The 22,956-nt window shown below is 46.8% G+C and overlaps 1 protein-coding gene across 1 annotated transcript in view; it reads right to left on the bottom strand.

Moving 5' to 3' along the window:
- Window positions 1-22,956, bottom strand: part of PRKCSH (PRKCSH beta subunit of glucosidase II) — a 74,494-nt gene that overhangs the window by 19,151 nt on the left and 32,387 nt on the right. The window contains exons 8-11 of the mRNA XM_068274254.1: window positions 9,775-9,853; window positions 8,385-8,471; window positions 7,954-8,103; window positions 1,304-1,379 (exon numbers count right to left, since the gene is read on the bottom strand). Of these exons, the coding sequence (XP_068130355.1) occupies window positions 1,304-1,379; window positions 7,954-8,103; window positions 8,385-8,471; window positions 9,775-9,853 (392 nt within the window). The remainder of the gene's footprint in view (window positions 1-1,303; window positions 1,380-7,953; window positions 8,104-8,384; window positions 8,472-9,774; window positions 9,854-22,956) is intronic.

Genomic DNA, 22,956 nt, shown 5'->3' with positions numbered 1-22,956 from the left:
AATGCTCAGTGTGTGCCATATTGCAGCTAAAGATTTTTAAACTTAACAGCCCAGCATGAGTTGTCTTGTTTGAGGCATCTTGTGCCAGGGCAGTGGGGGGCCATCTAAACTCGGCTGCCCAGCACAGCCATGCAGAGCGGTCAGTGAGCTGTTATAGTTACCTGTTGGGCGGCTGGATAGGCTTCTCTTCCACCCACGGCAGCGGCGCTGAACTTCCGACATGTCTTCTGGGTCCCGATCACATGATATGACATGACCAGTATCCAGAAAGTGATGTTAGCGTTACAGCTCCACTCAGTGGTGGAAAAGGGGCAGTGAAAGACTCTTCCATCACCAAGTGGCGCCGACACCATCCACTGGATCCTGAACGTGTCACACCGTGTGATCGGGAACCAAAGGACACGTCGGGATTACGTTGGCGCCGTGGTGGAGAGAAGAAGCCGATGCGGCAGTCTAGACAACTAAAACAGCAGCTCCTTGCTGCCCGCTCTCATAGCCTGCCAGGCAGGGGAAGCCAAATTGAGGCCCTGCAGCCAAAATGTTTGCTTTAGGTGACTGCTAAAATGTTAAAGGGCTGAACAGTGCAGATGGACAATTTAGAAAAGGGAGGGCGACAGTGAGCAATGTAAAAGCACACAACATTTTACAGCATACACTGCATACAGTTTACACAGTAGCAGCTTATACTGTACATAGAGTGGGTGACACGCTTGTACCTTAAAGAGACACTGAAGCGAAAAAAAAATAATGATATTATGATTTGTATGTGTAGTACAGCTAAGAAAAAAAACATTAAGATCAGATACATCAGTCTAATTGTTTCCAGTACAGGAAGAGTTGAGAAACTCCAGTTGTTATCTCTATGCAAAAAAGCTATTAAGCTCTCCGACTAACTTAGTCATGGAGAGGGCTGTTATCTGACTTTTATTATCTCAACTGTAATTGAACTGTTTACTTTTCCTCTGCTAGAGGAGAGGTCATTAGTTCACAGACTGCTCTGAAAGACTCATTTTGAATGCTGAGTGTTGTGTAATCTGCACATATTATAGAGTGATGCAATGTTAGAAAAAACACTATATACCTGAAAATAAAAATATGAGAATATTTTCTTTGCTGCTAATCTTCTAGTAATTATTCATAGTACACAACCAATTCATTATATCATATATTTTATTTTCGCTTCAGTGTCTCTTTAAATGGAGGGTAAAATAATTCATGCAAGTATATTGATTTATTGTCAAATAGACAATGTAAGCATACATGGACAGACAGATTGCACACTGGTAATGAGATATTTACTTACCATCTATTAGCTGTTGAGTCGCTTCATCATATGGTGGCATCTCAGTCTCCTCTACTGACACTTTACTAGGTGGTGCCTGCAAAACGCAAATCAATCAGTTCTACACTGGCAAATAACTACAGAACTCTCAGCTGCGGCTGTAGGATATCTGCATGAGTCATCCAACAACAGGAATAAGTCCCCCATGAGGAGGTGGACTAGTCTAAAACCTGTGAGATCTGTCAGATTGTTACTGCATACTGTGACAAGTAAGATAGGAGGAAAAAGTAATTGGTAGTGCATTTTATTCTGGAACACACACACACCATTTCATACACGTGCATTTTAAATTTCACTTTTTTTTTCAAAGCAAGCTCTTCATACAAAGCTCGGCTAGGTCTCTTGCCTTTTATGCACTGATTTGTTGTTATTTTTTTTTTTAAACAAAGCAAAAATGCAGAGGCCCGTACACACGCCATACTAACGGCAACGACGGGTCCGTCATCACCTCCCGCTGGGCAGGCGTTTCAGCGACAGTCCAGCGTGTGTACGTCTGTCTGCAGACTGATAAGGCTGTTTCTGAGCGTCTGCTGAAAACCTGCCCAGCGGGAGGTGCCAACGGACCCGTTGTTGCCTTTAGTATGGCGTGTGTACGGGGCCTTTATGTTAATCCTGCTGTGTCCTACTCAGCAGACAGTCTAACAGCTATTACAAGGGGGAAACAATTATGGAATACTGTTTTGGGAAAACAATGGTTTTCCCAAAACAGTATTCTATAATTGTTTCCCCCCCCCCAGTGTATCTGCAGCTTTAGGCAGAGTTTCTTCTTATGCCAGTGACGTGTCTGATCGGGTTACCCTAGAGCTGCCTTCCTCCCTGAGTAATACGCATGCTCAGCAGTGGAAACTTCAAATGAATTACCCAAATATCTCCACAGTCACACCTACTACGATCACCAAGTTTTGAAGGTATGGAAGTAACTTCCCCCCACTACCTCTTTGCCAAACCTCACTGGTTCCTGAGATAGAGTAGGTAGCTCAAGAAGTCCCCTCCATACCCTAAAAATGTAGGGAGTGTAGGAGGGGTGGCTGTGGAGAGATCGTCAGCAGCATAACACAACCTTGCGGTACAGGTTTGCTCCGCGCATGCAGGGCAGCACGATCAGCCATGACACCGGTATCAATCGTGCTGATGCAATTACATATCCAAATCCCTCTAGCTGTGCCATGAAAAACCTCTGCCCCGCCCTCCATATCTCCCAGGAAGCGGCTTTAGGGTAGGATGCTTAGATACCCTGCTGGGGAGATCTGACAGATCACACTGCTACACACACACACACACACACACACACACACACACACACACACACACACACACAGACACACACACACACACCTCCAGTTACTAGCAGACAGAGACCAAATCAGGAAATAACAGCGCAGGAGCCTTTACCGGAAAAAGGGTGCCACACCATAGGCGCCTATAACAGATGAGATTTGAAGCAAAGAAGGTAAATATGGGCAACGCGCTATGCAATGCCGCAATTTGTATATCCGCATGCCTCGGTGCCTGCAATTCTAACAGGCGCCTCAGGGCACCGAAATTCACCTTTGCCGCAAATCGTGGCTTTATGGTGGCGCCTCCAGATGCCCAAATATACGTTCTTTGCCCCAAATTGTGGCTCTTTGGGAGCTTTGGGATGCTTTGTGACGGCACATACAGGTGCCTAAATTTACTTTCTTTGCCACAAATTGACGTTACTGCAGGAGGAGTGTGGGGGGAGGTAATTTGAGCAATATTCTACTAGCAGCAATTCATGTATGCAACAGAGACTGCTGTACTACTTCCCCGGTATTCTACAGCCCAGTAGTTAAGTGAACTACCGAAAAAAAACTAAAAATACAAAAAACACCAGAAAAAAAAAAAAGTCTGCTATCAATCCATGTGAGCAAAAGGAGGGGGGAATAGTTGGCAGTGCAGCTTAAGGCAGCTGACACTGGAAGGATGTAGGCAGGGTTCACACACTCTTCTCCTGCTGTGGTACAGACTGCGTGCTCTGATAAAAGTGATAGACAATATGACCGGAAATGAAGAGGATGAGAAAGACAATCGGCACTGCAGGTGCTTTATTCCAACAGCAAGGCACGGTATTGCAGTACAAAAATGTTGTAGCTAAAAATAGGAAATCGCATACCATCTAGTGGAGTGTGGTGGTGCGGTGGGTGCTGGGGACAGGTGCCTGACGGCCGTTTCGCGCTATCATTGCACTTCCACAGAGGCTAAGTAGCTTGGGTTAGCTTTGCCCTTGCTTCTTTCTTTTTGTTTTTTTGCTTTTTGTTTTTTTGCTTTTTAGCGGTTTCTCAGCCCTAGTTAGCCGTATCGGCAGGACAGCCGACAATCAGCCACACTCCAGGCCGACCCGCAGCGAGTGGGTAGACCCCGACCGAACCTAGCAGCCTCCTTGCTGAAGAGCCCTGACCTGATGGGCTCCCCGCACTGAAGACACCAGGGCTACTTTTTCCCCCTCCACCGAACAGCAAAGCCGGCTCATCAAGCGCCCGCCAGGGCAGACCACGTGGCCACGAGCGGCCTACCTCGCCAGCAGTGCGACCCTGCCCAGACCTAGCAGCCCACTCTCAACAAGCGCCGGTGGCCAGGATCAGCTGCACCGGCAGCTCAACCGCCGAACCCCGTGCAGCGGCAACGCACCTCTTCACCGCCGACATCTATGTCTCACTGTCCCCTGCGGCAGCAGCTCCCGCGACCCAGGCCGTCTCCACCAGATGCCGAACATCCTCCTCCTGGCCTTCTACTCTCCGGGGCCGGCCTCTGCCTCTGCTCTCAGCCAATCTCGGAATCCCAGGAATCAGCACTGAAGGCCTCTGCAACATCAGCCTCTACAAGCGCCCTCTCCTCCCATCTCCAGAACCACACACAGCTGGCTGACCCTGGCTTCTGCACTTCTGTTCCGGTAGGTCCTGTTTCTTCTTGCTACCTACCTACCCAGTCCATGTGCCCCAGGTCTCACCATTGACTGTATTGCCCCAGCTCTAGCCTTCTTAGCTAACTGGCTCTGTGTCTCCAGGCCTCTGCTTCAGGCTCTGCGAGGTTGGGCCCTGCTACCTCTACCCCAGCAGGCTCTGGGACTCGGGTCCTGCCGCTGGAGCCCCAGGCTCTGGTGACCTCCGGGCCTAAGCCTCTGCTACAGCTTTATGGGCTCTGTGACCCTGGGCCTCTACCACAGTGCCATGCTTCTGTGAATCTGGGCCTCTGCTGCAGCCCCTGGCCTCTCGAGTCTCTGGGCCTCTGCTGCAGTCCCATGGGACTGTAAATCCAGGCTCTGCTGCTGCCCCATCCTGGAGGATCGCAAGGGCTCTGGTGCGGCCGAAATAAATGGAATCTTCCCCCCCTCCCCGCACCACCTTCACTAGGTCACAGCTTCTCCACTGGGAACCATATGCAGAACTGCATCCAAAGGCCGGGCTCCTGCACGATTCTATCTGGAGCCACATCAGGAAAATCACTGCCCCTGCGGCGGTACCCCGTGGGAGCCAACGCAGAAGAGGCTGTCGTGCTGGCGCCAGAGTGAGGCTGAGAAGGAAGGGTCTGCGGTCCGCTATTCCTGCAGTCCTCTTGGCGAACGTCCGCTCCCTCCCCAACAAGCTAGATGAACTGCGACTCCTCAGTGAGAAGAGGGAACTGGGCAGCAACACCCCAGTCTTCTGCTTCACAGAAACATGGCTGCATGACAGCATCCCTGACAGTGCCCTACATCTCCCAGGATTCAGCCTCATCCGTGCAGATCGTGATGGCTCTCTCTCAGGGAAAAGGAGAGGGGGCAGTATCTGTCTATACATCAGCTCCGCTTGGTGCTCCAACAATTCGACACTTGCAAAGAAATGCTCCCCGGAACTAGAACTCTTTCTTGTGAACTGCAGGCCAACATACTCGCCCAGGGAATTCTCCTCGTATGTCCTTGTTGGTGTGTATATCCCACTCGATGTCGATGTCAAAGCAGCCCTGTGTGATCTTAGCGACACCATTACGAAGTGGGAGTCAGCCCTCCCAGACTCGGTGTTTATCATCATGGGCGACTTTAACAAAGCCAATCTCCGCCAGGAGATGCCACGCTTCCACCAGCACGTCTCCTGCCCCACTAGGAACTCCAACACCCTAGACCACTGCTACACGGTCCTAAAGGATGCGTACAAGGCCACTCCATGGGCAGCACTAGGCTCTTCCGACCACAGTCTCATCCATCTGATACCCACGTACAGGAGGCGGCTGGAAACCGCAAAACCAGTCCTAAAGTCCACCAGAGTATGGTCAAGCGATGCCAAACTACAGCTTCAAGCATGCTTCGACAGTACAGATTGGAAGGCCCTGGAAGCACCAACCTTGGACGAGTGGGCGGACAACGTTGCCTCGTACATCAGTTTCTGCGAGGACCACTGCATACCAAGGAAAACTTTAAAACTCTACCCGAACAACAAACCGTGGTTCTCCAACAAACTACGGCAACTGCGGAGATGCAAAGAAGCAGCATACAAATCGGGCAACCAGGAGGACTACAAGAGAGCTAAAAACATTCTAAACAGGGAACTTAGAGCCGCCAAAAGGAACTTTGCAGAGAAACTAGAACAGAACCTTTCCTCAAAGGACTCACGGGCAGTGTGGAAGGGGCTAAAGGCCGCCACTAACTACAAGCCACCCCCTCAGCACGCAACCCCCAGCATCGAGCTCGCTGAGAGCCTGAGCGACTTCTACTGCAGATTTGAGAACCAGGGGACACCTGCACATCCCAGTGACCCCCCTGCCTCCTCTTCTGCTCTAGCTGCCCAACAACCGAGCCCACCACCTCTAGCGGTGAATGAGGAGGACGTTCTGCGGCACCTGTCAAGACTAAACTCGAGGAAAGCCTCTGGCCCAGATGGTGTGTCACCGGCCTGCCTAAAAACTTGTGCACAACAGCTCACCCCCATCCTCTCTGCTATCTTCACCAAATCTCTTCAGGAAGGGAGTGTCCCCGTGTGCTTCAAGAGGTCCACCATCATTCCTGTCCCCAAAAAACAGGGTGTCTCCGACCTCAACAACTACAGGCCTGTGGCACTCACATCTGTCATCATGAAAACCTTTGAGAGCATGGTTCTGCCCCTCCTGAAACTTTCCACAGTGGCCCGACTGGACCCGCTACAGTTTGCGTACAGAGCAAACAGGTCCACCGATGACGCCATAAACACCTGCCTGGAGTTTGTTTATGATCATCTGGATAGGCCAGGCTCATACGCCAGGGTCCTCCTATTAGACTTCAGCTCGGCGTTCAACACTATCAGCCCCCAAATACTTCAGGAGAATCTTACTGCACTTGAGGTCCACCCTACCCTACGACTGTGGATCACCGACTTCCTCACGAACAGATCCCAAGTCGTGAAGCTAGGAACTATACTCTCGCAACCTAGGTCCACCAACACAGGAGCCCCACAAGGATGCGTACTGTCACCGTTTCTATTCTCCCTATACACAAATAACTGCAGGTCCACAGCAAACTCTGTCAAAGTGATCAAATATGCTGACGACACCACCATTGTGGGCCTCATCACCGAAAACGATGAGCGGGAGTACCGGAACCAGGTAGACAGGATCTGCCACTGGTGCAAGGAGAATGGCCTGGTCCTCAACTCCACAAAATCTGTCGAGGTAGTCGTCGACTTTAGGAAGCACGCCACCCCCCCTTCTCCAATCTGCATTGACAACACAGAAGTGGAAAGAGTCCCTTATGCACGCCTTCTAGGCACTACTATCTCAAACGATCTAACTTGGAAAACAAACACTACCTCAATCCAGAGGAAAGCCCAACAGAGACTATTCTTTCTCCGCCAACTGAAGACGTTTGGCATGTCCCAGAAACTCATGTCAAGCTTCTACTCCGCCACTATCGAATCTGTCCTCTGCACCTCCATCCTGGTCTGGTATGCCGGTTCCTCTGCTGGTGACAGGCACAAACTACAGAGAGTCATTAGATCAGCGGAGAGAATCATTGGTAAACCACTCCCCCCTCTGGACCTCCTCTACGACTCCAGACTACGCTCCAGAGCCTTGAGGATAGCCAGTGATCCCTCACATCCAGGCTACCGCTTCTTCAGTCGGCTCCCCTTGGGCAAGAGATTCCGGACTATTGCCACCAAGACCTCAAGGCACCGAAACAGCTTTTTCCCCTCAGCCGTCAAATCATTGAACGCTATGCACTTTATTCCCACCCTATAGTGTCGGTTGCACTGTGAACTCTGTACTATCTGTGTTTTTGACTCTCTGTGTGTATATTTTTGATGTGATTGTTGTATTTGATGTATTTTTGCGTATTTGCTACACTCAGCCCTGTTATGCCAAGCCCAATTCCGGGCTCGACCCAGTCGTGCTTGGGGAAAATAAAAGATTCTGATTCTCTGATTCTGATAGCGCGAACCGGCCATCAGGCACCTGTCCCCAGCACCCACTGCACCACCACACTCCACCAGATGGTATGCGATTCCCTTTTTTTAAACTACAACATTTTTGTACTGCAATACTGTGCCTTGCTGTTGGAATAAAGCACCTGCAGTGCCGATTGTCTTTCTCATCCTCTTCATTTCTGCTATCAACCCAGCCTCGATACACAGCTGGTTGTGACTCACTTTATGATCTTCATCCAAATCAGCATCATCCTCCTCTTCCTCATCCTCCTCTCCGCCATCCTCCCCCTCGTCCTCTGTGTCCTCCTCATGAGGGATTTCTGGGTGGGGCTCACTTCCCTCTTCTATATGAGGAGGCGAGGCAGCTTCACTCTGTAAAAAAGGCAGCCCAAGGTTTAAAGGCCATGCAGCAATATCTTTTTTCCCACTTTGTTTAGCGCTGAAACGTTTTTTTTCATAAAATAAAAGTATGTTCTTAGTACTAATATGACGGGGTAATCTTACAAGAAGCTGTCCGCTGTGCCAACTCCAGTGAATGAGTCGGGGATAGAATAAGTGAAACTGATTGGTTGACTGACAAAAAAACATATAATAAGACACATGGAGCAACAGAACCCAGTTTCGTTAATTAATGAACTTTACTGTCCTCTCACCTCAGATTTGTATTTCTCTCGGATTTGAGGCCAGACGGTGTCTTGGAAAGTGGCCAGATCCACCGACTCTGATCCTCCAAGGATATCCTGAGAAGAAAAAAAAGAACAATTGTACATTCATCATCCATAAATGTAACCACCTGCATTAAAAGAACGGAAAAAAAAATTCCCTCACTAATAAAGCAAGCTCTCAAACTTTAAAGGGGAACTAAAGTAAGAGGTATACGGAGGCTGCCATATTTATTTCCTTTTAATCAATACCAGTTGCCTGGCAGCCCTGCTGGTCTATTTCTCTGCAGGAGTATCTGAAGAACACCAGAAACAAGCATGCAGCTAGTCTTGTCAGATCTGACTTTAAAGTCTGAAACACCTGATCTGCTGCGTGCTTGTTCAGGGGCTATGGCTAATAGTATTAGAGGCAGAGGATCAGCAGGGCTGCCAGGCAACTGGTATTGCTTAAAAGGAAATAAATATGGCAGCCTCCATATACCTCTCTCTTTAGTTGTCCTTTAAAGGGTACCTGAAGCCTGACTGAAAACAAGTTACATACTTACCTCAGAGGGAAGCCTCTAGAATAGTCCAATCTTCCTATGCCCCTCCATTCCTGCACTGCGCCCCTCTGAACATATGTAACATTAATATTGAACACTGTGCTCACAGCCACGTTCCCCTCAGTGTACAAGCCTGGCTGCACTGTGCAGGCGCAAAGTACAGCCCGTGCACAAGTGGTTTTGTGCTACTGGGCAGGAACAAACCCTATTGGAGCCTACACAGTGCTGCTGTGCCTGTACGTGGAGGAGAGCCAAATCAGCACGGCAGCGAGGCAAAGTAGATTTTTCTAAAAAATAAATAAAAAAAACTTGTATCTTTGTGTATCTTTTTTTTAAAAATCTCTTATGGTCCACATTCTAACAGAGACTTACATGTAACATGATAAGATAAACCTGTATGTACAGTCCCAGTCCTACAAAGAACTAGCACGTGCTACTTTCTTCTCACTGTAAGGGTTAATAACCCAGGGATGTAAATGAGTAAGGAGGGGTAAAGGTAATGCACCTTGTGTCTACTATAGATTGCTTCCTATTCAAGAAAAAAAAGTCAGAACAAGGAAATATAAAAGATGAGCTCCCTTTCAAGCAGCCGCCCCCAACACCGCTTTACTGGAATTCCAAGTACAGGAATATCCACAGCTATTTGCATTATCGAGCATAACAGAACACACTCGATTCTCCGATTCCATAAAATGACCGAATCGAAAGGTCACTCAAACGCGAGAATGGAGTCATGAATGGGCACCTTCAGAACACCTCTAAGAACTCTCAGCAAATAACATGTTGAAGCTGTTGGGAGAGATAGAGGGCAGAGACACAGCTAACTGCCAAGGCTGTACCTGGGCTTCCTGGTCTGACAGCGAGCCGTCCCCATCCTTATCCAGCTCCGAGTGCAGCAGCAGCTCCTGGACAGACAGACTGTGGGGGACACAAATGTCACACATTAAGCTGCACATCCTGTACATAGGAGGAAAACAGATTTACACATTCCCATAGGGCCAACTCCACTATCTTATAGGTTATTGATAATTCAGGGTTAGTCAAGGATATGCACTATTAAAGGGGAGCTGAATTGAGAGGAATATGGTGACTGTCATATTTATTTCCTTTCGAACATTACCGGGAGAGGAATTCCACATAGCTAAACAGCCTAGGCTAAGCATCACTGGGAGGGAGGGGCTACATACAATCTACAGCGATATATAGATATAGGAAGTGTGAAGCTGTAACCAGGAAAATTACCGTAAAAGTGGGTATCCTGAATAAGTTATTGTATTCTACTATATGTCACTACAGGGCCTCTTAATAATCGCTTGTGATAGGTTGAAGCATCAGTCATCCATGTATACAAGCAATCCCAATGTCAGCATGGGGCTCCTCCATATTCAACCAAGCTAATAAAATCTTATGACGGACTGATAGTTTACATTTCGTCTACAGTGTGCTACAAGATGCTTGCTCATCCTCCCCATTCTACTTGATAGATTTTGCTGCTTGGCAGAGAGTCTTTTCAAGATCATTACTTACCTGTCACCAAGAAAGGATTACAAGGGACAGCAACATAGGAGAACTGTAATTTATGGCTCATTTTACCCTGGGAGAAATGTACTTCTTATTTGTATGTGTTTTGAATTTTAAGAGTTCCTCTTTAAGGGCCCGTTTCCACTAGCCGCGGTGCGAGATGCGCGGCAGAACTTTCTGGTCTGCGAGCACGCAGATGAATCCCATCAGGATTCGCTGCTGCCCACACATAAAAATGCTGCAATGTCGGCGAATCGCTAAGGCAAGCCATTCAGACGGTGGCAGCATTATCCCCTATGGCAGAGCTTCCCTGCACGATTTGCTTGCGGGTAAACTCTGCAGATCCGGACCAATTTCCACAGCAGAGGAAACGGGCCCTAAAGATTTCTTGTGGCAGTAGTGAACTTGTGCTATACTAAGTGAACAGTAGGTGGCACTGTAGGCAGTTGATTTATCACTCCTGTGATAGATGCCTCTGTATGTGTTTAATTTTGATAAGATCATCATCATATTACTACAGTGAACAAAACAAAAAGACCTAACTAGTTGCAATAGTTTGTTAAAAGGCCCAATCACACTTATACATTGATGATTATATAAAAAAAAGATATAATTACAGGCCGAACTGTACAGAGGTATTCATGCAATGCAGGACTTTGATTGGTTCACAGTTTGGCATTATAAAGGGGGGAATCTGTGAGCTGAAGGATCCAGCAAAGTCAAACTATTTCCTCTAAATGCATGACAGTCCCAGAAGGGCAGAAAAACTAAGCCACACAAGAGACATTAGTGAAGTGAATTGTTCCTACAGAAACACATATAGGCAAATAGTCAGCTACAGAACAGAGTTAACGGAAATAGTCCAGAGGATACATTTATAAAACAGTTCTTAACCACAAGACAGTGTTGAAAAGTACAAAATGTATAGGCTTAAAGTGGAATTGTCACCATAAAAATCAAATTTCAACAGCAACTGGTCTGAGTGTATTAAGTAATAAAGATGCTAATCCTGCATTCAAAACTTGCAAAACTTTTTCTGCTGTTACGGTTTGTAGTTATCACATACTTTAGGAGCACTGGCCCTAGTGCCAAAAAGTTGAATGCTGGGAGTTCTTTCTATCTATAATATATTCCTCCACTTCCATTTATTTCCCTGCCTAGCTGCTTATCAGAAACACCCTCTGCTGACTTGTGTTTACAAGCAAGGCTGAGGTGACTCAGTGATTGGATGTGCAAACAAAAAAAAAGACAGTTCAGTTGTTAGTATACACCTCAGTGGGAGTGTCTGAAGACTCTGTGAGGAGGGCAGCTAATGAATACATAATGAACAAGGGGGAAAACAAGAGTCAGGCCCAGTGCACACCGAGCGGTTTTTGGAGCGATCCGCCGGCCGCATCCGCCTGGAAAAATGCTTGGCTAATGTATTGCAATGGGATGGTGCACACCGGCGGTTTGAGGTTTTTGCCAAGCCGCAAACGCGCCTCCTGCTGCGCGTTTGCGGTTTGCTAAAAAACCTCAAACCGCTGGTGTGCACCACACATTGAAATACAATAGCCAAGCGTTTTCGCTGGCTGATGCGGCTGGTGGATCGCATACAAAATCCGCTTGGTGTGCACCCGGCCAAATATCTGCTCTCTGCTCCCAAAACCGCTAGAGTTTTGACGATCTGCTAGCGGTTTTGGTGTGCACTGGGCCTCAGGGAGGATATGATGTCAGCATTAGCTTGGCAAGATGGCCACTGCCTGGAATAGGATTTTCTGCTTTTCCTCTATAAAATTCACAGGAATCATTACGTGGATAGCACAATACATCTGCTATGTAAGTAGAAGTAGTATTTATCTACTTATATATGTTTTTATTTCTAGGTTGGCATAGGTGTCGCTTGTTCTTTAACTGCTTCCGGACCAAAGCAGTACTAACCTGCGTCCAGCAGGTGGTGCTGCGGCTCTGACTGGACATTGATTGTACTGCTTTGGCACTCCGCGCTACAGCTGTTACAGACGATCTTGCCGTTCCGCAACCGCCGCAATACGCTCGCTCTGCCGTCTATAAGACAGCAGAGCTTTGTGAACAGGTCAGGAGCCGCTTTCATTGGCTCCTGACCGCGTGATCACTGAGAGCCAATCACATTGGCTGACACAGACAGCGCTAGGAGCCAATGAAAGCGGCTCCTGACCGGTGACAGCAGAGAGGAGCCTGCGTCGATGGGACAGTATCGTGACCAGCGAGAGCGGCAGGTATGTGCGGCGATTTGTCGGGAGGCGGCGTTTTACGGTACCAGCAGTCTCTGGTCCTTAACCAATTAACCTTCCTGGCGGTAACCCCGAACGTAGTTCGGGGTAAGCCGCGCAGGAGGTTTTCTCAGGCCCTGCTGGGCCGATTTGCACAACCTTTTTTTTGCTGCACGCAGCTAGCACTTTGCTAGCTGCGTGAGCACACCGATCGCCGCCGCCCCGCACCGATTCGCCGCACCCCCCCCCCCTAGACCCCTTGCACAGCCTGGCCTATCAGCGCCAGGCAGCGCTGAGGGGTGGATCGGGACTCCCGATGACTTCATCCCGCCCTGTCGCCATGTTCTTTGAACATGAATTCCTGATCGCCGATGGCGATCGAAGAGGGAAGGGGGATGCCGCTGCACAGCGGCTATCATGTAGTGAGCCCTAGGCTCGCTACATGTTTAAAAAAAAAAAAAATAGAAAAAAACGGCTGCACTGCCCCCTGGCGGTTTTTAATAGACCGCCAGGGAGGTTAAAGGATTTACAAGGCCAAGTCCATCAAAAAAAATAAAAAAAAAGTTAGCTACCTTGCTCAGCTTGTAAGGCACGGAGGACGCCGTCCGGCATGTTCCGCCTGGTCCCCGCCGCTGCACAGCCCCCCGAACGGTCCCCGACCGCGCGGCCCGGGTCGGGCTCCCCAGCCTGTACCAAGATGGCCGGCGGAGCTGGCCGCGGCTGCGCAGTCCGCATAGCCGCGAGTGCGGCTGCGCAGCTCTAAGGCCAACCCCCCGATCCACGCTACTGTTGCGTGGATCGGGGGGTTGGCCTTAGAGCTGCGCAGCCGCACTCGCGGCTATGCGGACTGTGCAGCCGCGGCCAGCTCCGCCGGCCATCTTGGTAAGGGCTGGGGAGCCCGACCCGGGCCGCGCGGTCGGGGACCGTTCGGGGGGCTGTGCAGCGGCGGGGACCAGGTGGAACGGCACGGAGGGCGCGGACGGCGTCCTCCGTGCCTTACAAGCTGAGCAAGGTAGCTAACTTTTTTTTATTGTTTTTGATGGACTTGGCCTCGTAAGTCCTTTAAGCTTTCTGGACGTAGTAGCTACGTCCAGAAGGCCATGTGTGCTCCCGTGCGTTTCTGTAGCCGATCGCGCGCGTGCTCCCGGTGGCAGATCGTTAACCCAGGAATCAATGAATCAGGCCATGGTGTCCGATCACTGATTCCTCTCCCCCACAGAAAAAGCGACTGCTTCTCTCGGAAGCCTCGCTTTTTCTGCCTCCTACGTCCCTCCAAGCGTACATGTTACGCTTAGAGTGACGTTATGTAAACAAACCTAAGGCCATCTTGTGACCAAAAAGTAAAACTACATCTACATTAAAAAAAATAAAAACATTTACATAAAAAAATTACTATTTACATCCCATCCCAAAACTACCCAAATAAAATGTTTAATAATAATAATAATAGGGGGGGCGTGGCTTGCCTATGGCGCGGACAAGACGTGATTGAGGAGAGCTCCCGCTGCCCGGGCCCTAAAACCCTAGATCCCGCACTGATCAGAAGCTGAAAACTACACCTATGGGGAGCACCAAGCACAAACAACCCAAGCGCTCACCCAGAAAAAACAGGAGCTCGCAGATAAAGAAATTCCTGAAGCCGCTAGCTCAGGCACAGTCCTCCCAGAGTGCTGCCAAGATGGCGCCCGCACAAGAACGCCGAGAGACGGATACTCCCCCAGCCAACTCTCCGGAACATAACCCTGCCAGTAGCGGACTCTCGGGGGATGAAGGCGGGCAAGATCACCAACTGAGCCCGGACCGAGATACCTCTCAGCTAGCTCAAGGTCAGTCCCCACAAAATAAGAAACGAGGAGGCTCAATACAGGCCTCCCCGACCCACAGCACGACCTCCGAAAACAGGGCATCCATTAGCACACCTTCGCCGACGCACTCGGCAAGCCCTAAACAAGATTCCCCACGCTCCACTGTCCAACCAACACAGTCTGCTAAACGCAAAGGGAGAGACACACCACCACCAGCCTCCGCATCAGACAGATCGGAGAGGCCCGCCATTACGCTTTCGCCAACGCACTCGGGCAGCTCAGATTCCTACATAGAGATGGACCTACATGATTACATCCGCGCACTACCAACCAAGGATGATCTTGAGAGATATGTAAGCAGAATAGAAGCAACTTATAGAAAGGAGATGGCGGAAGTCAAACAAGATATACAGCAAATAGGCCATCGCGTAGATGACACCGAAAAAGAAGTGGACAAGATGGCGCGCACACAAGAAAAACAACAAGCAGACATCAATCGCCACGAGAACCAAATCAAAGACCTTTATTTAAAAATGGACGATCAGGAAAATCGGCAGAGAAGGAATAACATCAGAGTTAGAGGCATTCCGGAGTCCACAAAACAAGCAGACTTAGCACCCACCCTGGTCGGAATCTTCAATCAGTTCTTGGGGAGACCTGCGGATCATAGCATAGAGCTGGATAGAGCCCACAGGATACTTGCACCGATCAGCACAAACCCAGACAGGCCCAGAGATGTCATATGCCGTGTCCACCGCTTTGTAATTAAGGATGACATTATGACGGCAGCTCGAGAAAAAGGTAACATAGACTTTGACGGAGCCCGCATCACATTACTATCAGACCTCTCCAAACTTACATTGCAGATGCGTAGAGCGTTGAAACCGCTACTCACAATCCTCCAAGAAAGAAACATCCCCTACAAATGGGGTTACCCCTTCAGCCTACAAATACGACATGAGGGCCAAATCCACACCTTGAAAGACCCCGTGGACGCGACTAAAATCAAAAAAGACTTGAATCTCCCGGCCTTTGAAATATCGGACTGGCCACTACATTCAGAAGCTGCTGAGCAGAACACCTCACCTCCACAGAGAGCTCATTGGAAGAGTGCCCGCCGCAACAATAGAAACGCGCAACGTGAGTAAAATCCTACTATACCCCCACAGAACTCTTATCAATAACAATATACTTCTACCCCATCCACTTGCAAAGCACGTAACTTCAGTAACATAATATAACTGTGGACGTATAGTTCAGGTTTTCCTTTGAATCCCAATCCCTCCTCTCCCCTCCCTTTTTTTTGGTGTGCTCACCAGAAACTCGGAGAACAAAAGCACACTCGAGATTGCACGAACTGAACTCCTACCCAAGACCATACATTTCCCCCTATACAAGTGCAAAGAGGAACATGATTATGGAGGCCGGGCTGGTATTTAAGGGACAGACAGCCAAGGCGCAGTTCTGGACAATCATCTACTGTTTATATTGCATTACCTGGCACAAGCCATACCATTACAAAAATACCATACTGTAAAAAGGTACATGTTAGGAGGGTCAATGTATGCACATGCCAGATAAGTGGAGCAATATGCTACTGCCAGAGGCATGTAGTGACTAATCCAACCTGGATCATCATACCACAGTTTTTAGTTCATTTCAACTCATGGTATTTTGATGGGAATTATATCTTCATACATGTATATAAGCAAATATCTATCGCAGCTATGCGGGATCTGGGGAGGGGGGCCCTGGCTTCAGGGAGACACTGTCCGCTCCTTCAGGGCTTCCATCCCCCACCTGACAGATCAGATCTTTTTAAGATCTAAGAAGACCCATTAGTGGTCATTTCAAGGATTGAGAGACCCACTCCCACTGGGTGAGGCTATGCTACACCTATTGGGACGGGGCATTTCACTCCGGTGCCCTTTGAGCACCCCCAACTTTGTTTATTTTTTGTTATATGTTATGTTCATGTTATCTCACTGTTTTATGGCAATGGTTTACTTATGCCTTCTACACACAATACCTCTGGTCACTTTCACTCAAATTATTTACATCAACCTCTTTAAGATACCATGGGAGAGATAAAAATTACTACATACAACGTTAATGGTTTTAACAACCCCGCAAAGAGATCCCAGATACTACAACACTTACACAAAGAAAACTCTCACATCATCCTCCTGCAAGAGACCCATTTCAAACTAAATCATATGCCTAAACTACCATTAAAACAATACTCCACCTGGTTCCATAGTACCAACCCATCCTCAAAAGCAAGAGGAACATCAATAGGATTACACAGAACCCTCCCTTTTATACTCAAAAAACAACTTATTGATGAGGAGGGCAGATTCATCTTCATAATATTAGAAATACATGGTATTCTCTACACAATAGCGAATCTATATCTACCTAACTCCAATCAGGGGAAATGGCTACTGCAATTCCTGTCTAAGTTGCAGAGATTTGCAGAAGGGAAAATAATAATTGGGGCAGATTTAAATCTATGCCTGGAACCTGCACGGGACTCCTCAACGGGCCATTCCTCAGTGCCTCAATGTAAACTAACAGCCATAAAGCAAAAATTATTTGAGCTAAGACTTGCCGATTGTTGGAGAACTCTCAATCCAAAGACATATGATTTTACCTATTTCTCCTCAGTTCACAAGTCTTTCAGCAGACTAGATTATCTACTAATTTCACACTCTATCTTAGATGACATCATAGAATCAAATATAGGCCCGAGAGTGTGGTCCGACCACGCCCCAGTGTCCTGTACAATTAAAAGCCTAGAGAGATCCCGTTCAGGTTTCCATTGGCGACTCAACAACAACCTTTTAAAAGACCCAGAATGCCTGGACGCACTCAAAAAAACTATAGCAGAATTCACATTGAACCACACAAACGATGAAACAGCAGCCCCAACTAAATGGGAAGCCCTTAAATGTACCCTTAGAGGCATACTAATCTCTCACGGCACAAAACTTAAAAAAGAAAGAACAGCCCAAATCGACACTCTTTTTAGGGAGGTCTCCACTTTAGAGCAACAATTGAAAAATAGCAAAGGAAAAGATGACTGTATATCCCTCCAATTGTCCAATACCAGACAGAAACTACTAACTCTACTAGACCAGAAATTTCTCAGAGAAAGAGAACGATTCCAGGGCTCACTATTTGAGAAAGCAGACAAATGCGGCACCATGCTAGCTCACTACCTCCATCCCAAGCAACCCTCCACATACATCCCAAATATTAGAGCAAAGGACAATTCACTCAAATCCAAGCCCACAGAGATTGCAGATACCTTTCAATCTTACTATCAAGAGCTGTACTCCATAAGGGGAAAATACCACCAACTATCCCAATCCAAGTTAGACAACAAAATAGATGAATATGTAAAATCCTCCAATATACCTGCTCTTGAACAGGACGAGATCGAAACTCTAGAAGAAGATTTTTCAGGGGAAGAACTTCTCGCAGCAATTAGAGCCCTGAAAGTAGGGAAAAGCCCTGGCCCAGACGGCTTCACTGCTGCCTTTTACAAGGCTCTCGCCCCAAGCCTTATTCCTTTTCTGCTAGCGTCATTCAATGCAATCTCAGTAGATACCTCCTTCCCTACACAGTCCTTACAAGCTTATATCACATTAATACCAAAGCCTGACAAGGACCATACAAGTTGTAGTAATTACAGGCCTATCTCGTTAATCAACATAGATATCAAACTTTTCGCCAAACTCATAGCTGAACGGTTAAAACTGTCCTTACCCCGGGTTTTACACACAGACCAGGTGGGGTTCACACAATTTCGTGAAGCCAGAGATAATACAATCAAAACTATATCCCTGATAGCTAGAGCACAAAAACAGGGGGTACCTCTGTGTCTCCTATCAGTAGATGCTGAGAAGGCATTCGACAGGATCCATTGGGGCTATCTACGCAGAGTATTAGAAAATCTGGGGTTGGGGCAGAAGGCCCTAAATAGAATCATGGGGCTATATCGGGGTCCCACGGCTAGAGTCAAAGCGAACGGGGTCCTGTCGGATGCCTTCGGTATCAATAACGGAACGAGACAGGGGTGCCCCTTGTCACCATTACTATTTGTATTATGTATGGAACATTTTGCATCTGCCATCAGAAACAATGTGAACATTTCAGGATTCAAATCAGACAAGAATGAATTCAAAACAGCATTATATGCAGACGACTTATTACTATATCTGACAAATCCAATCATTTCCATTCCAAATTTCTTGCAGGAAGCTGACAGGTTTGCCGCCATCAGTAACTTTAAAATGAACCTATCAAAGACAGAAGCCCTCAACATATCCCTTCCAAGCAAAATATTACAAACACTGACACACTCCTTCCCTATCAAATGGAAATCTGACCATATCAAATATCTGGGTATCAACATCCCCACGGATTTAACCAGACTACTCTCTCTAAACCACATCCCACTCATACATACTATACAAAAAGATCTGGACAGGTGGAATAATCTCCACTTATCTTGGTTAGGCAGAATAAACGTTGTAAAAATGAACGTACTCCCAAGACTCCTTTACGTACTACAAGCAATTCCAATTCCCATCCCAAACCCCATATTAAAAACTATCAAAACAGCCTACACTAAATTTATATGGGCAGGGAAGAAACCTAGGACCAACTTTAAATTGCTAACAAGGCCTAAAGAGACAGGAGGGGTAGGATTACCTGACCTAACCAAATACCACCAAGCTGCTAGATTACTAATGATAATAGACGGGTTTCAAGGCAGGAGCCAGAAACAATGGATAGAGGTGGAGGAGGGAGAAATGGGTATAGACCTCCGAGCGCTACTTTGGATAGCCAAATCAAAAAGACCTCCAGTTGCCAACCTACCTTTTTGGACGGGGAAAATTATCACCTCCTGGGACAAACTATATAGCTCTTACGGTCTCACTACTATACCCAGCCCTCTTACCCCACTGCTAGACAACCCAGATTTCAAAACAGGCCTCAGATCCCCATCAGTACTAGGTAATAACAGATCAAACTGGCCACAAATTAGACATTACCTAACCCAAAATGGAGTGAAAAACATGACTGACTGGCCCACCTCAACCCCAAACTATAAACCAACTTGGCTAACCAAATTCCAGTTAGATAAATATTATAATTTCTTACACCCCAAAACCAACATCCACAGACCCCTGACACTTTTTGAGAACATCTGTTTACAAACAGAACGGGTAGAACACACCTTATCTAAAATATATAATCTACTCATATCTAGAGGGTCTGAACAGCATCTTCAAAAAATTACAGACACATGGGATAAAGACTTGGGAGCTGCTCTCCCAGCGGAGACATGGGAAAAGGTCTTTATACTCTCTCACAAACTCTCAATCTCCACAAAGTATCAGGAAAGAAACTTCAGAATATTCTCCAGATGGTATAGGGACCCGGAAAGGTTAAGCAAATTCCAACATACAACCTCCGACCTTTGCTGGAGATGCAATAATCATAAAGGGTCGTACATACACATTTGGTGGGACTGTAGCAAAATACAACCCTTCTGGACAAAAGTCTTCGAGTTACACAAAGAACTATATCTCACCCCAGTCCCCCCATCCCCAGCAATAGCCTTGTTATCCGCCTTACCTGGTTCATTTTCCAGTATCAAGAGTTCAATCTTCAGATTTATTCTCACTGCAGCCAGAACTCTGATAACCAGAAAATGGCGATCCACTGATAGCCCCTCAGTCTCAGATCTATTCACACATTTGAATGAACTAATGAGACTGGATGATCTCTGTCTATCCGCCCAGGGCCATCAAGACAAATTTGTACATAGATGGGCCATCTGGATTGACTACAGAGAGTCAGATAAGGCCAAAAGATTTATAACATAAGTCTGTCCAAATTCCATGTATAGGCAGCGTATGTCCAAAGGTCTATCTGTTCTCATTGGTTACTAATAACATAGCACAATTAAAGAAAGTGACGGATTCTAGAATAAGCAATTCACACTTGTTTAGAAAATAAACCTAACTATTTTCTCTTTCCAATGTATAGTAGATTACTGCCATATGTCCATGTTCAATGTTAGTTTGATTCCTTCCCTCTCCATTACCCCCTATCCCTTATGCCACCACACCCACCTCCCATTCCTACAACCCCCTTCCTCTTCCTCTCCTTGCCTACCCCCACCCCCTCTCATCCTAGCTCCCTTGGATGGAAGAACAAGCTAAAGGTTGACTCTACTTGCAATATAAGATGTAATTCTTTAATTATACATGTAGCGTATCCAACATGTCTTTTATCCATTGGAGCATTGTCTGTTTAAACTTGTTACAAATTTCAATAAAAACTTATTCTTCAAAATAATAATAATAATAAAAAAAAAACCCATTACAATAAAAAACAAAAAACAAAAAAAACAAGTAAAGATTTACCTAAGGGTCTAAACTTTTTAAATAACTATGTAAAAATGATTTTTTATTATTATAAGCTTGTAAATAGTTATGGATGCAAAACGCACTTTTATTTCCAAATAAAATTTTGTCGACCATACATTGTGATAGAGACATAATTTAAACGGTGTAATAACCGGGACAAATGGGCAAATACAATACGTGGGTTTTAATTATGGAGGCATGTATTATTTTAAAACTATAATGGCCGAAAACTGAGAAATAAATACTTTTTCCGTTTTTTTTCTTATTCTTCCTGTTGAAATGCATTTACAGTAAGGTAGCTCTTAGCAAAATGTACCAACCAAAGAAAGCCTAATTGGTGGCGGAAAAAACAAGATATAGATCAGTTCATTGTGATAAGTAGTGATAAAGTTATAGGCTAATGAATGGGAGGTGAACATTGCTCGGATGCATAAAGTGAAAACGACTGAAGGCTGAAGTGGTTAAAGAGAACCAGAGACGAAGCACGCTCATGTATTTTACTACATTTATCAGTGGGAACATGACAGTAAACACTTACCCTGCTCTCTGTTTCATTCTGCTCTGCTAAATCTGCCTGTTACCAGCTCTGATAATAATACCCGACTGAGCATTCAGTCTAGGTTTGACCTGGAATCATTATAGCCGATTCAGTCTTCTGTGAAGTCTTTTCAAGCCCAAGCCTGCCCCCTCCTGGCTCAGCTTTCCTGCTTTGCATACTCAGAGCTCTGATGACATGGGAGGGGCTGCTCTGCTGAGAAAGAAGCTCTGACACAACAGACAAGTGTGGCTGTGTGATCTCTGTGCACTGTGCAGTCAGTGCAGTCTCATTCCTATGGGAGACACTTCCTACAGGCAGCCACACAGCATACCAGAATAATAAAGTTGAAAGCACACAGATGAAAGACTGCAGCAACAACCCTGCCTGTCTATAGTCTCATAGAGGCTAGACAGCACATCCAGAACAACTCATAACCCGGAAGCAGAAGGGATATGAGCTGGCGGCCATATTGGATTTTTCCTGGAGCAATAATGGATTTAAAAAAATTAAAAAAAAAAGAACACTCAAAAAGGCACACCAAAGTGGCGAAATTATCAGGTAGAGCATTTATTCTTTACAAGCTTTCGACTGATATGTTTATTTTGTGTGAAACGTTCATCTCTGGTTCCCTGGGGCAGAGACTGCTGGTACGTAAATGGTTAAAGAGGAGTTTTAAAGGGACTCAGAGCTTAAAATTTAAAAAGATTTTATACATACCTGGGGCTTCCTCCAGCCCCATCTGCTCGGATCGCTCCTACGCCACTGTCCTCTACTGCCCGCAGCTTCGGGAACCAGGTCCCATCACTTCCGTCAGTCGCAGCCAGCTACGCAGGAGAAGTGCGCCCTCCACGTATCTCTCCAGCTGCTGCTGGAGAGATATGCAAACAGCGCACTTCCCTTACGCCAGACTGGCTCTGAGTGTCGGAAGTGCGGGACCCGGTTCCCGAAGCTGCGGGCAGCAGAGGACAGCGGCGTGGGAGCGATCCGAGCAGATGGGGCTGGAGGAAGCCCCAGGTATGTATAAAATAGTTTTAATTTTTAAGCTCTGGTACACTTTAACCAAGGATTGAACTTCACCCCAGTCAGCATTAGACACCCCCTTTCCCAGCAGATATTTTTACCATTCCTCAAACATTTCATCAGGGACGTCTGTGTGGCTGATATTGAGTAGGAACTCCTCCCACGGTGTGATGTCAGGACCACTGCCATGACAGTTTCCGGTCTGTGAACCTTGTTGCATTGTGGGAAATAATGGCTGTTGCTAACTGCCAAGGAAGCAGTATCTGCCCCTGTGTATTTATGTGTATAGTTAAGGGCAGTTGGTGTGGTCTTTTTTTTCCCATGCCTTTCAGCAGCAAAAATGTTGGCCTGCAGGCTCACGGAGGATCAAACAACAAGAACAAATTACACAGAGAGTATCAACCATTTCTTGATCTATCTTTTATTTTAAACTTTTCACTTTGCAATGTCTTGATTGATT

This window comes from Hyperolius riggenbachi, chromosome 3 (genome assembly GCF_040937935.1).
Source record: "Hyperolius riggenbachi isolate aHypRig1 chromosome 3, aHypRig1.pri, whole genome shotgun sequence".
In the NCBI taxonomy this organism is placed as follows: domain Eukaryota; kingdom Metazoa; phylum Chordata; class Amphibia; order Anura; family Hyperoliidae; genus Hyperolius; species Hyperolius riggenbachi.
Note: the sequence above shows the minus strand (reverse complement) of the source record. Positions and strands in the feature narration are given on the sequence as shown.